Source organism: Meriones unguiculatus, chromosome 6 (genome assembly GCF_030254825.1).
Source record: "Meriones unguiculatus strain TT.TT164.6M chromosome 6, Bangor_MerUng_6.1, whole genome shotgun sequence".
NCBI classification, from domain to species: Eukaryota; Metazoa; Chordata; class Mammalia; order Rodentia; family Muridae; genus Meriones; species Meriones unguiculatus.
The window spans coordinates 64,877,169-64,891,496 of NC_083354.1; the positions used below are offsets into that span (position 1 = coordinate 64,877,169).

The 14,328-nt window shown below is 46.7% G+C and overlaps 1 protein-coding gene across 5 annotated transcripts in view; it reads left to right on the forward strand.

Moving 5' to 3' along the window:
* The window catches only part of Lig1 (DNA ligase 1), a 32,889-nt gene extending 19,765 nt beyond the window's left edge, over window positions 1–13,124 (forward strand). For 4 of the 5 annotated variants that reach the window (XM_021659852.2, XM_060385549.1, XM_021659851.2 and 1 more), the window contains 14 exons: window positions 856–947; window positions 1,147–1,246; window positions 2,315–2,400; window positions 2,976–3,091; window positions 4,158–4,253; window positions 6,085–6,195; window positions 6,735–6,806; window positions 8,063–8,207; window positions 8,366–8,448; window positions 9,734–9,886; window positions 10,669–10,722; window positions 11,159–11,302; window positions 12,704–12,796; window positions 12,894–13,124. In XM_021659852.2, the coding sequence (XP_021515527.1) occupies window positions 856–947; window positions 1,147–1,246; window positions 2,315–2,400; window positions 2,976–3,091; window positions 4,158–4,253; window positions 6,085–6,195; window positions 6,735–6,806; window positions 8,063–8,207; window positions 8,366–8,448; window positions 9,734–9,886; window positions 10,669–10,722; window positions 11,159–11,302; window positions 12,704–12,796; window positions 12,894–12,974 (1,426 nt within the window). In that variant the 3' untranslated portion in view covers window positions 12,975–13,124. The remainder of the gene's footprint in view (window positions 1–855; window positions 948–1,146; window positions 1,247–2,314; window positions 2,401–2,975; window positions 3,092–4,157; window positions 4,254–6,084; window positions 6,196–6,734; window positions 6,807–8,062; window positions 8,208–8,365; window positions 8,449–9,733; window positions 9,887–10,668; window positions 10,723–11,158; window positions 11,303–12,703; window positions 12,797–12,893) is intronic. The other variant, XM_060385550.1, reaches the window with a different exon arrangement.
* The last annotated feature ends 1,204 nt before the right edge of the window (window positions 13,125–14,328 follow it).

Here is a 14,328-nt window from a genome sequence, read left to right on the forward strand (position 1 = left end):
GGGGAAGGCATGGTAGAATTTGTGGCAATAGGAGTCTGTGTGGGGCCAGACTGAAACCTCCTACACAGTCACCTTGTAACTTGCTTCCATTGGATAGGCCCTACTTCCTGAAGTTTCCATAGCCTTCCAAAAAAGTACCATCAGCTGTGGACAGCATTTAAAATGTGAGCCTGAGAACATTTCATAGCAAACCATAATGACTTCTGTCATGGGCTAATTCCCCTCCATTGGTGATGCTGTCTAGATAAAGATCCTGAGGTTCAAGGGTAAATTGTGTGATTGATTAGTGATGTTTTCCTGAATTCAGCATAAAGTTGTCATGGCTATGGAAGAAATGTCACTGACCTCTCTTGAAGTGTGTCTTAAAGCAATATTTTAGGTGTTTTGCCCTGTACCTACCATTTGATGCCATCAAGTCTCCCAGCCATTCTGTGAGGTAGATCCTGTCATCCTCACTGCAGGTATAGAGGTGGAGGTGCAGGCCATTTAGCTACTCATGTACTCACTGGCATAAAGCACAGCCTGGCTAGTCGGTTTTTGACTGTCACACCCACTAGAGTCAAGTTCTGTTTCAGCTTTTGCCTGGGACTTGCCCTTCTTAAGTTCCTGCCCTCTCACCTGTGAATTTCCTGTTTCTGTTTCCCAGTGGCCAGTGGTCATAGCCATTCCTGGCTGGCCTCAGTTTCCTTGCTGTTTAGGGGGTATGTGATATCTTGGGTTCCTTTGAGGCTCTGAAGACTATCAGGATATTGAAGAGGTTCCATAAATTGTAGAAATTGGGGAGACAGGAGCACATAAAGTGTGGAGGGCAAGATGAGAGTGGCCAGCTAGCTCACACCTGCTGCTCTATCCTAGGTCCCTAAGTGGGCGGCTGCGCCTTGGGCTGGCTGAGCAGTCGGTGCTGGCTGCGCTTGCCCAAGCTGTGAGCCTTACACCCCCTGGCCAAGGTAAGAGGCTCTGGCCCATTTTCATTCCATCACTGTTCCCAGGCCTTCTCTCCTCCATCTGTTGCTCTGATAATGCTCTTGGGCAGCCTACCTTATTCCTTGCCTTATCACATGCCATACAATGCCTTCTGTGACCCTGGACCCTTGAATACCTGAGGGGTCTTGCTCATTACTAAGCTGCTGGTGGGTCTTTTCATAGAATTTCCCCCAGCCGTGGTGGATGCTGGGAAGGGCAAGACAGCAGACGCCAGAAAGATGTGGTTGGAAGAACAAGGAATGATCTTGAAGCAAACCTTCTGGTGAGATGCAGGGTTGGGCCAGAGTGATGGCCGACACGTGAGTGACTGATATTGGGCTGATAATTTTAAGGACTTTTAGTTGGGGATGGTGCTGGGTTGTGAACAGTGATAGGCAGATACAGCAGATGAGGGCTGCTGGCACAAATTCCCAAAGTTCCAATCAAAGCCCTAAGGGACCCAGAGAAGAGGCTCGTGACTACTTATAATAGATGTTAACCGGCACAGAGAAGATGAAGTCTCTATAGTGAGCCACATGGAGGTACTTTGGCCAGCAGGTAACCTAGGTAACTGGTCTTGGTGACCATGCCAGACAAAAGAGGAACACTGAGTAGTCCCACAATGTTCCCAAGGCACCTGATCTGGGCCTGACCACCCTGAGTGCTGGGCCCAAAGCAGTGATGAATTTCTCACAGAACTCTCAGTGGCCCAGCCTTTGGAGACTCCACCGTTTGTGAAGCTCTGTCCAATCTACTCTGCCCTATCCCAGACTAGCTGAATGAGTCAGCTGTAGACTTGAGGGGGGCACAGTCTCTGCTTGGGACATGAGAAAGGGGTGATGGAAGATGCATGCTCAGAGAGACAATCAGCATGATGTGTAGTGAATAAGAGTAGGACACAAAGTGATAGGTGTTGGGGACATGGTCACAGAGATAAGCAGAGGTGTTCAGGAGCACAGTTCTGACATGGACTGAGGAATCTCTTTACTTGTACATAGATAGTGGAATTTTCAAGGTAGAGTTCTAGAAAGACCCTCCGTGGGCTAGGTGTGCTAATACACACCTGCAGTCTCAGTATGCCAACTTGGAGTATGTAGCAAGAACCTGTCTTATTAAATCAAGGAGCCGGCTTAGCAGTTGAGTGCTTGCCTACAATCCACCACTTAGAATTTACCAGTGCTTGTCTAGATCTATCCCCATCTGCATCAAGGGTATGGCTCAAGAGCAGAACATTTACTTTATTTGCCCAAAGCCCTGGGTTCTACACTTGGGTTCTACACTGTGTCCCAGCACTATGGAAGAGAACAAAAGACTTTGTCATCTTGCTCTTTTCTCTCCAACCTCTCCCTAGTGAGGTGCCTGACCTGGACCGAATCATCCCTGTGCTGCTGGAACATGGCCTGGAACGTCTCCCAGACCACTGCAAACTGAGCCCAGGTACCATGCCATGGGCCCTCGAGGCTGGGCAGCTATCCTCTGTGGAGCAGGTGTGAGCAGTTGCACCCAGACAGCTTCTGAGTACTTGTTTCCTTAGCCACGGCCCTTATCTATTTCTCTGAGGGAGACGTTATGGGCAGGGCATGGGCTACAGCAGTAGAGATTCTCCAGAAGGCAATGATTTGGCCATAGAGAATTTGTCATGCACATACATGTTGTAAGCAAGCCGGGCAGCCATCCATGGCAGCATGTGGTTGTGCTCCAGTGGTCATCCAGGGATCTGTGTTCCATCTATCTTGTCCCTCTGCTATCTTGAAGCTATCACTCTAGAGCCTGTATGATCAGGGATAGAGGGGAGGTAGTATTGCTTGTAAAGGGTGTGACTCATAAAACCATATACTGCTCTTGTTACTTCTGTATTCATTGATGGCCTTCTCTAGCTTCCAGGGAGGCTGGCATGGGGACACAGGTGTCTCTTCTGAAATGTGTCCTAGGCATATTGGTAGCCTTTGCCTCTCCCTGTAATTCCTTCATCCAGAACCTTCTGCCCCCTAACTTACTTTCTTTCCTCTCAGGGGTCCCTCTTAAACCAATGCTGGCCCATCCCACTCGGGGTGTCAGTGAGGTACTGAAACGCTTCGAGGAGGTAGATTTCACCTGCGAGTATAAATACGATGGACAACGGGCACAGGTATGGGTGAGCACAGCCCTTCTTGTCTGAGGCATGTGCTCGGTACAGGTCCTAAATGGCACAGTTCTCTCTCTGGCTTGAATATCTTTTCTGTTGAGTAAGTGCAGTACCCTTCACCCTCAGCTTATGGCAAAATGGGATTCCAAGAAGCATCAGGAGATGCTGACTCCCCTTGTGCTTGCTGAGTGCAATGTGAATTTAGGGGGTTGACCCCTAACATAGTGATAGGCGCGTGCCTCCTGTGACCCAAGGCCTTGGTCCTGGGGAAGTGTGTTATGGGTCTTCTGCTTTGGTGGGATTTGGGACTAGCTTGGTGTTTGTCACATGAGGAGGGGGTAGCACATGATGTGAGTGGTATCTGGTGTTTTGAGGCAGTCATAGCAGAGGATTTCACATGTACAAACTCAGCAGTGGCTCCAGAATAATATGGAGAAGGCAATCAGAAAAGAGTTTGTAATAGTGGTCATGGTTATAAACATATGTTAAAGATACACATAAGAGATGTCAGATATGAAGCCCTGATCAAACCCTGTGACCAAACAGTATTCAAACAACTAAGCTGACAGTAGAAGCCAGAATAGTTCAGTTGTAGCACTGTTCATTCAGACGGGTCTGTGTCTCACTCAGCAATACAGGGAGGTAGGAAAATGGGAATATGGAAACTATAAAGGCAGGCACCAGGCTGGTGAAATGGCTCAGTGAGCAAACATGTTTTACCAAGTCAGATGACCTGAATTTTGTCCTCAGGACCCACATAGAGAAGGAAGAGACCTTCCTTAGCTTGTCCTCTGATCTCCACGCTCAGAGTATAGTAAATCTGGTAGTCTCTCTCTTTCACACAAACACACACACACACACACACACACACACACACACACACACACACACACTTTAAATAAAGGTTAAAGAAAAAACATAGGTGGTGGATACCATACCCAAGTGGCAGGTACCAGGAACCTTGAGGTGACTTGTGCAGATTTGTGAGCTTCTCAAACCTGAGAGAAGGTGGGGTCTAAAGAACATGTCACACAGGAAGGATTTGCTCTCCCTTTCCCTGTGATGGTAGATCCACCTTCTGGAAGGAGGAGAGGTGAAGATTTTCAGCAGGAACCAGGAGGACAACACAGGAAAATATCCTGACATCATCAGCCGCATTCCCAAGGTGAGCATCTGCCTGCTGGGGTGTGGATGTCTTCCTCCAGACCAACTTGGTACAGTAGAGTGGTACTTATTAGGAAGAGATTAGAAGATGTGTAGCTGCGTATAACAGACTTACTTCAGCATGGCCTGAGCAGATGTTGCTTATTTCTCTAGTCTGGAGGCAGGCGATCCAGGCTGTTCTGACTCCACTGTCCTTGGTTGTCCAGCTTTTCATCCCCGTTCTTGTCTCCCCATAGTCACTATACTTCCAGACAGAGGGAAGGAAAGTTCTAGGCTATGTCCCACCTAGCCCATGGGGGAAGTTAATGCTTTCTTGGACTCCTTCCCTCCCTACTCCTACTGGCAAAGTTTGTGGATACTGTTTAACACAGGTTTCCATGAACATCCTTAGTAGAATCCTGAATGAGACTGTAGTCTGTCCAGTGGTGAGGCTGAGAGGACCTGAAGGGCACCAGGCTGTGAATAGATGGAGCTTTACAAGTAGTTCAGAGGCATAGCAGGGCTGGTCCTTAGGCCAGAGGTTTCAATGCACCTTGTGGATGTTGGGAATTGAACCCAGGTCCTCTGCAAGAATATCAAGTGCTCTTAACCACTGAGCACATCTTAGTTTTGCTGTTTCTTGGAAGTGGCCTTATGCAGCATGTTGTCTTCTGTGTCCATTCACTCAGCAAGTGTTGATTTGGCATTTACTGTCTGCCATGATCTGCGGTATCATAGCCAGGGCTTGTTGCCTTCATTAGAAAGGGCGAATGTGGACTTTGAAGGAAGGGTCCAATATTTGTGACCATGAATAAGAATCATAACTGAGGCTAGGATATTGTTCAGTGTTTAGAACACTGGTCTACAGTCTACCAATGAGAAACTAGGGGTGTGGCTTAGCAGTAGAGCTCTTGCCTTGGGTCTATCAGTGAGGGGCTGATGGCATGGCTCAGTGGTAGAGCCATTTCCTTGAATCCATCAGTGAGGGGTTGTTGGTGTTAGCTGAGTGGTAATGCTTGCCTGGCATATAGTACCCAAGTGTTCAATCCCTAGCACCAAGTGAGGAAAAAGTAGATTTGAAATGTCAAGAAAGTAGTGCTTTAAAACTATATAGCTAGCTCTTGGATGCAATGTGAAAGGCAACTTCTGGCTTTGTACCAGTGTTATACTGAGAGAAAAGAAGGCTTCCCAGGGAAGGCAAACCACAGAAAAGGGGGTTGTGAGGAAGGCAAACATTGTATAGGGAACAGCATGTGCAAAGGCCTAGTGCTGTGAGACACCTACTCCTTAAGGCACAGGCCAGCTGATGTGCTGAAGTGAAGAGAGGGCTAGGGGACCAGGCAAGGAAAGAGAGGACCACGGGCTGATGAAGAGTTCTCCACAGCTCAGGGAAGTGGCATACCATTTTTTATCAGCAAGTACAGCAGTAATGATCAGGGTTTGTGACAATCACTGTGATTGCTGCCAGAAATTATTTGAAGGGGTCAGTGCAGGATGGAAGACCAGCAGTTGGGGTGGCTGAGGTGGAGACAGTCTGGCTTAGTCAGAGACCTCAGAGGGTCCACAGGAAGTTGAATGTGGTTAAAAGAAGAGGGAAGTATCTCTGTGGCCATTGTTGTTGTGTCTGGTCTGTGGTACCAAATGGCATGTCATCAGGAAAGCTAGTACACCTTTCTGTGTGAGGTGTACTTTCTAGTGGTGAGGACTAGGATGCTAGTACTTTCTGTGGTGAGAACTCAGGAGGATTTATGTTCTTGTGTCTTCCTGAGGTCAACTGTGGTTCATTAGCAATGGGAAGGAAAATAAATTCATTGGCCTGCTTCTGTCTTTTGATGTTTTCCCTCACTTTGCAGATAAAACTCCCCTCAGTCACATCTTTCATTTTGGACACTGAGGCAGTGGCCTGGGACCGGGAAAAGAAGCAGATCCAGCCATTCCAAGTGCTCACCACACGCAAGCGCAAGGTAGCATCAACCCATATACTTCCTGCTGCACTGACGCACTCTGACTTTCTCCCAGTCCTGACTTTGGGTTCTGCCTGGTCCTCTAAGGGGCAAAGTGAATCTTAATGTGGATCTTCTGGCTTTTGCAAAGTGGTCACCATCGTTCCAGCCAACACATTCTCATCCTAAAATCTCAGTTAGGAAAGGGAAGGGTTCTTTTCTTGTGTCTTGTTTCACTCTGAAAGTCCTGTTGGGGAAGTCACATATCCTGTACCTCAGTTGTCTTTCTTTTTATATTTAGTTAACTAGAATTGTGATATATTATCATCATTAGCTGCAAGGAAGGCTGGAAAGCAAATCATGTGTGAAGGAGAATGAAGTCTGGATTTTCCAGGAGCCATCTTTATTTAGGTCTTATGCCTGGATCATGGCTGCTTCCTAAGTAGTGTGACCTTAGCTGTGGGGAGGAATGATAGGCATCTGCCTGTGGCATGATGGGATAGGACACAGAATGCCACCTCCTTTTCCCTGATGCCTGTTCTTTGTTCTGTTCCAACTAGGAGGTTGACGCATCAGAGATACAGGTGCAGGTGTGTCTGTATGCCTTTGACCTCATCTTCCTCAATGGAGAGGTGAGTTCTGCTCTGTGATAGGTGGCCACAAGGTGGCAGATTGGAGTGAGCTTGAAGCTGTCTCTCAGGCTTCCTGTTCTGAATCTGCCCCATCATTGAGCTGGGATGTCATGCTCAGGCACTGGCTCTCTTTTTTTTTTCTTTTTAATTTTTTTTATTATTATTAATTATACTTTATTCACTTTGTATCCCCCCATAAGCCCCTCCCTTCTCCCCTCCCGATCCCACCCACCCTCCCTCCCCCTTCTCCACGAATGTCCCTCCCCAAGTCCACTGATAGGGGAGGTCCTCTTCTCCTTCCTTCTGATCTTAGTCTATCAGATCAGATCAGGGCCACTGGCTCTTACTATTTATTTTTAAATAAAGGTGTGTTTTATAAAAGACACTGTTTGGTGATGTGTAGGTATGACATGGGAGTAGAGTACCTGCCTTGGCTTGCTCTCAAGGGCCTCCTCATTTGCAGAAAACAAAAAAGGGAAAAGTAAATGTTTTTTGGGCATACATATTAGATGCTCTTTTTTTTTTTTTAAAGAATTACCAACTATTCTTTAAATTTTGAATTTCTGATATGGTGAATATCAAGGAGTATGACCTCCTCTCCCCTCCCTCTAAATAGAAGCCCTTTGAAGAGAGTCCTCATGTACCTTTTAACAAGCTAAGGGTGTGGCTCAGTGGTAGAGCACCTACCTAGAATCCCCCAGTGAGAGGCTGGGGCTCACAAGTAAAAGTGCCTGCTTACTATTTATATTTATGGTATCTGCTAAAAAAGTAAAATTAGATTAAAAAAAAAACTGTAGAGGGTATTCAGCATGTAAAAGTGCTTGCCAGGCAAGCCTCATGATATGATTTCAGTCCCTGAAACCTATGTAAGATGGATGGAGAGAACCGACCGCAAAGATTATCATGTGACCAGTAGATGCTTGTCATGGCACACTCATACTTCTACATTATGATAAACAAACAAATAATAAATAAAAACTAAATTATAACTCCGCAAAGTGTCCATTGTGGCACCAGCAAGGTGGTGGTTCCCTACTAAGTAATTCTGAGTTCAGGGTGTTAATGGGGTCTGCCTTTCTCTGATTCCTTTATGTACAGTTAAAGCTTTAACATAATAGTCCTGCTGGCTACTGGTTCTTCCTTCCCCAAGGCTTTCTACAAATTCATCATTATGTGTGACCCTTGTATATACTGTCAAGGTCTTGACTTCTGCAGTTTTTGTTTCTTCAGTGTTGTCCCTTTTTTTTCCCTCACAGTCCCTGGCTCGCCAGCCCCTGTCTCGACGCCGGCAGCTGCTGTGGGAGAACTTTGTGGAGACAGAGGGTGAGTTTGTCTTTGCCACCTCCTTGGATACCAAGGACATTGAGCAGATTGCTGAATTCTTGGAGCAGTCAGTGAAGGGTGAGTGCAACTACTTTTCTCTTTGAGGGTCTGAAACTTTGCTGTAGCCTGTGTCTACCATGTTCCCATCTCCTGGCCCTTGAGATTTGTTTGGAATACTACCTGCTTATTTCTTGTGAGCTGCTGCTTCTTTAGTCAGACTTCCATGTTTCCTACAGACTCCTGTGAGGGCTTGATGGTGAAGACCCTGGATGTTGATGCCACATATGAGATTGCTAAGAGGTCACACAACTGGCTCAAGGTGATTTTGGCCTCAGCCTGGCCTTCCCAGTGTGGATGTCTATCCCTACTGTGTACTAGAGTCTCCAGCCCAGCCCCTCCCTAATTGAGTGCAGGGTCCCATTATATGATTCTACCCCATTCAAATGTCCTTGCGAAGCAAAGCATGGTTAATGTCTCTTCCAGGAACTTGCTATGAACTTCCTAGCCTAGGCTTTAGGGATATCATGGTGAGGAATCCAAGCCAGGTCTTTATGGCCCTGTGCTTATGTCCTTGTTGCATGACGTGTACAAGGGAGAGGCTTCTTTGTTGTGTCCAAGGTAAACTGTCTCTGATGAGCTCATGAAGAAAGAGTCAGTGTGGCTAGGGGGTTCCTGGGAGGGCCCTGGGTAGTTTAGAAAAGTCCTCTGGAAGTGAAATCTGGGCCCAGCAGTGGATAGCAGGAAGGGGTAGAGCAGTTGGGCAAGAGAGCCACAGATGAAATGGCCTAGAGGTGGAGTAGGCTCAGTATTGTAAGACATAGAGTGGGTGGGGAGGTTAAGGGAGCAGGCCGTAGACTGTAACACTGTGGACCCAGTGAGATGAAATCTGGAATCTTTTCTAAAGGTTTCAGGGAGCTAGCGGGACCTCAGAGAAAGTCATGTGATCCTGTTGTCATTTTGCAGGGGTCCTCTGCCTTTTTTGTAGAGAATGAGCCAGTTTGATACAGATTGGGCACAAATGAGGAGAGTAGGGGAGTGTTTTCTGGTACAAGATGACAGATGGGGGCTCTTGGGCAAGCCAGTCAAGTGCATTTCTCTTTGCTCTGGTCTGTTTTTCCTGTCTAGAATCAGCTCATTGTATGTGAAACTTCCTTGTTTAGCAGTAATTCACTCTTGTAACCAGACTCTTAAGCACCTACCTGGTACCCAGTTGGTGCCTTTTAAGTGTTTTTTGAACAGATGGTTAAGTGTGAAGGAATGGGTTGAATGAGTTAATGTTGACTATTTGGGAGCTGTAGCAAGGAGGGAAACAAGGTGACTCCCAAACTGGGTGTGGGGTGCATACTGTAACTCTAGCACTCTGGAAGCTGAGGTGGGAGGATCCAGATTCCAGGTCAGCTTGAAGAGATAAAAGATGATTCTCCTCATACACTTCTAGGAGCTCATTTTAGCTTTGCTTCAAGCTAAAAAGCCCTTTTACCTACAGCTTCCCAAAAGAGCCTTGCTTCTCTTCCTTAAATTCCTCAAGAACTCAAGGACAGACTTCAAATAGTGAGTTTCTACCTGCCCTTCTGCCCCTGTCATATCTTATTTTCCTCCTCCAGCTGAAGAAGGACTACCTTGATGGCATTGGCGACACTCTGGACCTTGTGGTGATTGGCGCTTACCTGGGCCGGGGAAAGCGGGCTGGCCGATATGGGGGCTTCCTGCTGGCTGTCTATGATGAGGAGAGTGAAGAGCTGCAGGCCATATGTAAGGTACTGGGGACTGGTTTCTGGTCACAGAATCAGGAGGGATGTAGTTTCCCTCTGGGGTGGGCCCGTGTCATCGTGCATGTGCCGGTTCAGCCAGTTCTGAATGAATGAGTGACATTTTACATGCTTATCCATGTGATCAAGTGGCTTGTAATTTGTCGTATTTTTGGGTAGTAGTTTGTTACCATTTTACAATATTTATCTAGAATGGGGGTTTAAAAGCACTATTGTTAAGGCAGAAGGCAAAAATAATCAGTGAGGACCTATCTAGTTAGAAACTTAAATAAGCAGTTTAAAGATGTAGCACAGACTATTACTACTTCCTTTTTAGCATTTCCTTGGTAACGTTAAGAGTAGGAGTGGTAAGTGGTGATGCAAACCTGTGATCTCAGCCACTTGGGAGGTAGGAGAGTCACAAGTCCAGTGCCATCCTGGGTATGAAGGTAGGAATGTGGTTCAGTACTACAGCTGCTGCCTAGGATCTTCTGGTGAGAAGCTGGGGCCATGGCTCAGTGGTAGAGGCCTTGCCTAGAATCCTCCGGTCGAGGGGCTGGAGAGCATCTGCCTAGAATCCCCCAAAGAGAGGTTGTGGCTGTGGCTCAGTGGTAGAGATCTTGCCTAGACACTGGAGAGACACAACAGAGGAGAGTGGGCTTTTGTTTTTATTATTTATTTTCAGAAAGCAAAGGGCAGTGTATGACAGGTGCAGCCTTTCAGTTCAGGAGCAGTGTTAGGTGCTGTACCAGCTGGCTAGATGAGCTTCTAATCACCATATTCTCCTACAGCTGGGAACCGGATTCAGTGATGAGGAACTGGAGGAGCATCACCAGAGCCTTCAGGTGGGCCCTGTGACTCCTCTGTGGCTCTCACCACACTCACTGTGCAGGGCTCTGGCTGCATGGGATCCTAGAACATCCAGTTCACAGATCTGCCAACTATTTCCTGGTAGTGCTGTCGAAGGGGCTGCTTGTCTTAGCACAGCACACTGTTTCCATTAGGTTCTTATAGTTGTCCTTCTGAGTGGTTTCAAGCATTTTGGGGTATGAAGCTCTGTCCTGTGTGTTGGTATCTTCAGGTCTGACTCCATCTATTTCCCATTCTTAGATATTTCTGCTGTTCCCCAGGTTTGTGCCTCATCTCTTTGGTCCCCTTCTCTACCTTTTTGACTTTAGGGACTGCTCCACTTTCTTCCTTCATCCCTAATATCTCTTCCCCTAAAGCTTTGGTCCTGGCTTTGAGGTTTAAGCTCATCTCCTTTCCTTCTGCTCACTGCAGGCCCTGGTATTGCCCACTCCACGTCCGTATGTGAGGATTGATGGGGCAGTGGCCCCAGACCACTGGCTAGACCCAAGCGTTGTATGGGAGGTGAAGTGTGCTGATCTCTCCCTGTCCCCCATCTACCCTGCTGCACGGGGATTGGTAAGTGCTGGGGTGTGGGAAGGACTCTAGGAGGGAAGACAGAGTTGATATGGAGGAACTTTAGGATGTGCTATTCCTGTGTATTGATTAAAAACCCTTGAATATATTTGGGTTTTCAGGTATCATTCTCAGATATCATGTCAGAAGACAGTGGTATTGCTCCCGTTGGTAGCATCTCACTTTTTTCTCCACAGTTAATTGAGAACCCAGACTTACAAGAAAGTTTACTACGTTTCCCCTGTGTTTCCTTCATGACTGAGGTTGCTGCTTCATTCAGAGTTAGTTGTTATACTGCCAAGTTTTACAGTTCCATGGCTATTGTCCTCCCTGTGTCAGAACAGATCAGTGATGTAGCTTTGGTGGCTTTGGTAGTCAGTGGGCAACACACAGGAGACAGTGCAACTCAAATTCAACGGCTCTTCCTTTGACTTTTCTTCATGTCCTGAAGCTTGCTGTTGTAGAAGTGGATTTATATCTTGAAAAATAGACCTTCTTGGTTTTTGTTGTTGTTTTTGTTTTTTAGGGTTTTTCCTGGTGCTTAAGAAAGTTGCTTGGCTGCTACATAGACTTGGGGAGTCTAGCCGGGTGCTCTGCCACTGTGCCATGCCCTTAGCCCCTCATTGATAGATTCTAGGCAGGTGCTTTACTACTGAGCCACTTCACTGGCCCCTCACTCGGGTATTGTGTTCTGGCATACCCCTCTTTTTTTTACTTTTTTTTTTTTCTTGTTTGTGTGTGTGTGTGTGTGTGTGTGTGTGTTTATCCTTTGTTTTGAGACAAGTTGTCATTGTCCCATACAGGCCTTGAACTTCTTGAGATTCTCCTGTCTTATCTTTCTTAGCAGCTGGTTATGTTCAAGATCTACCAGGCTTGGTTTATCTCATTTAAAAAATCTTCTTTTTCTCAATATATAGTAGAGAGCCAGGGTCTCTTGTATCAAGTGCAAGGAGCTGGCTTTTATCCTATACTTACTATAACACAGCCATAGGTTAGTAACTAGCATATTAACCTTTTAGGCCTCCCAGAAATGCCAATCTGTGCACCCATGTTTATAGGTAAGAAAGAGATAATGCCACAGAGATCTGAAGTAACTGGCTCATAGCTGCTTGGATTCTGAGAGTTGTTAGCTGGCATTGAAGCTCTGACTGCTTTTCAGCACTTATTATCCTCAGGATGCTAACAGCATAAATAACTATAGAAATAATATTTCCTGAGTGTTACAGTATACTGGATACCAAGATTTCAAACATGCTGACACTTTCTTTAACCCTTGCAGCCCATTGCTCAGCACCATTGAGCTAAGGCCTTGGTCAGGAAAGAGACTAGATAGGAAATCACTTGTCAGCTTACTGCAGTTGGAGCCCAGCAGAGCCCTAATCTGCCTACTGTCCTCTCCCACAGGTGGACAAAGAGAAAGGGATCTCCCTTCGTTTTCCTCGGTTCATTCATGTTCGTGAAGACAAGCAGCCAGAGCAGGCCACTACCAGTGACCAGGTGAGGCCCTGGGCAGAAGGTTGGTTCTGACCAGGAGCTGTAGAGGAATGCATAGCTGGGGGAGCTGCTGATAACCCACCCCAAACCCTCTCCTCAGGTGGCCTGTTTGTACCGGAAACAGAGTCAGATTCAGAACCAGCAAAACTCAGACTTGGACTCCGACTTTGAAGACTGTTAAGCTCCCTGGTTTCCTGGGCTTGGGGTGGAGGTTGAGGGAACCTGGGTACTATTGGACTGGTGGTGTTGCCTGTTGTGTATGGGGACATGGGGTTGGGGTCTTGGGGCTGGGATGCTTCACTTTCTTCAATAAATTACTATCAAATGCCTACTTGGTGAGGAGGTCTATATTGAACTCTGTGAGCTAATGTGAGCTCACAGGTACAGCATATGACCATGCAAGGTGCTGGACAATTCCCCTCTTCCCTGAAGTCTGGCAGCCTACAGCCACTTGTGCTGTGTAACATTCAGAACATGGTCATTGCCACTTAGAACTAGAACAGATCAATTCATTTTTAAATAGCCACATGTAGTCAGTGCTAATCAGTGAATAGTAGCAATCAAGAGCTTTCTCTCTCTCTCTCTCTCTCTCTCTCTCTTTTTTTTTTTTTCTTGAGACAGGATTTGTCTGTGTAACAGCTCTGGCTGTCTAAGAAGTTGATTTGTAGACCAAGTTGGCCTGGAACTCACAAAGATCTTGCTGCTGCCTCCCCAGTGCTGGTATTAAAGGGAAAGGCATGCACCATTACTGCCTGGCCAAGCTTTCATGTTTTAACTTCTTTGAACTGCCAGCACTCTGGCAGGGTGTCACTATTGTGCTCTTTTACAGCTATAGATGAAGACACAGAAATGGCCAGGGGCCACCAAATGCCCTGGCCAAGAGCATCAGCACTTAGGACTCCAACCCAGTGGCCTGCTGGCAGTCAGTCCAACATCTTCCAAAGAAGGTTCCCATGTTTTTGGGAGACTTAGTGCAGTACCCAGGTGTGGAGTTTCCATTTGTGCCTCCCATCATTTTGTCACCAGACATCACCTCAGAATCTTCAGTGTAGCATTTCAGTCATCACTCCACAAGATCAAGAAGTAACTGAAGTAACTGTGGCTGTTTTGCTCATGGCTGTGCCCTAAGTATGATGTCTGGTGTATGGCAGGTGCTCAGAAGTATTAGCTGAGTACTAGCCTTCTTTGGCATGTGATCAGAGACTAGCATCATTGTTAGTCTTCCTCCAGTGTTCCTTTTTATCTCTTGAGTGCTTCAGTCTTCACAGGGGTACAGATAATCCTAGCCAGTCTGTGGTCCCATGAAAGTCACCTGAGGCTGGAGAAGACACAGACATGTTGCAGAACTTCAGCAGATGTGATAGAAAGGCTCCTAAGATGAGAGGGAGAATCTTCTAGAAAGCCCTGCTTTTCTGAGATGGTCTCAGAAAGAACTGGGCCCTGGCAGCTTTCTAGGGACCTGCAACAGCTGGAGGAGACATGGACCAGAAGGAGGGTAGACAACCAGGTCTGCAGGGCTAGTGACATTCTTGTGG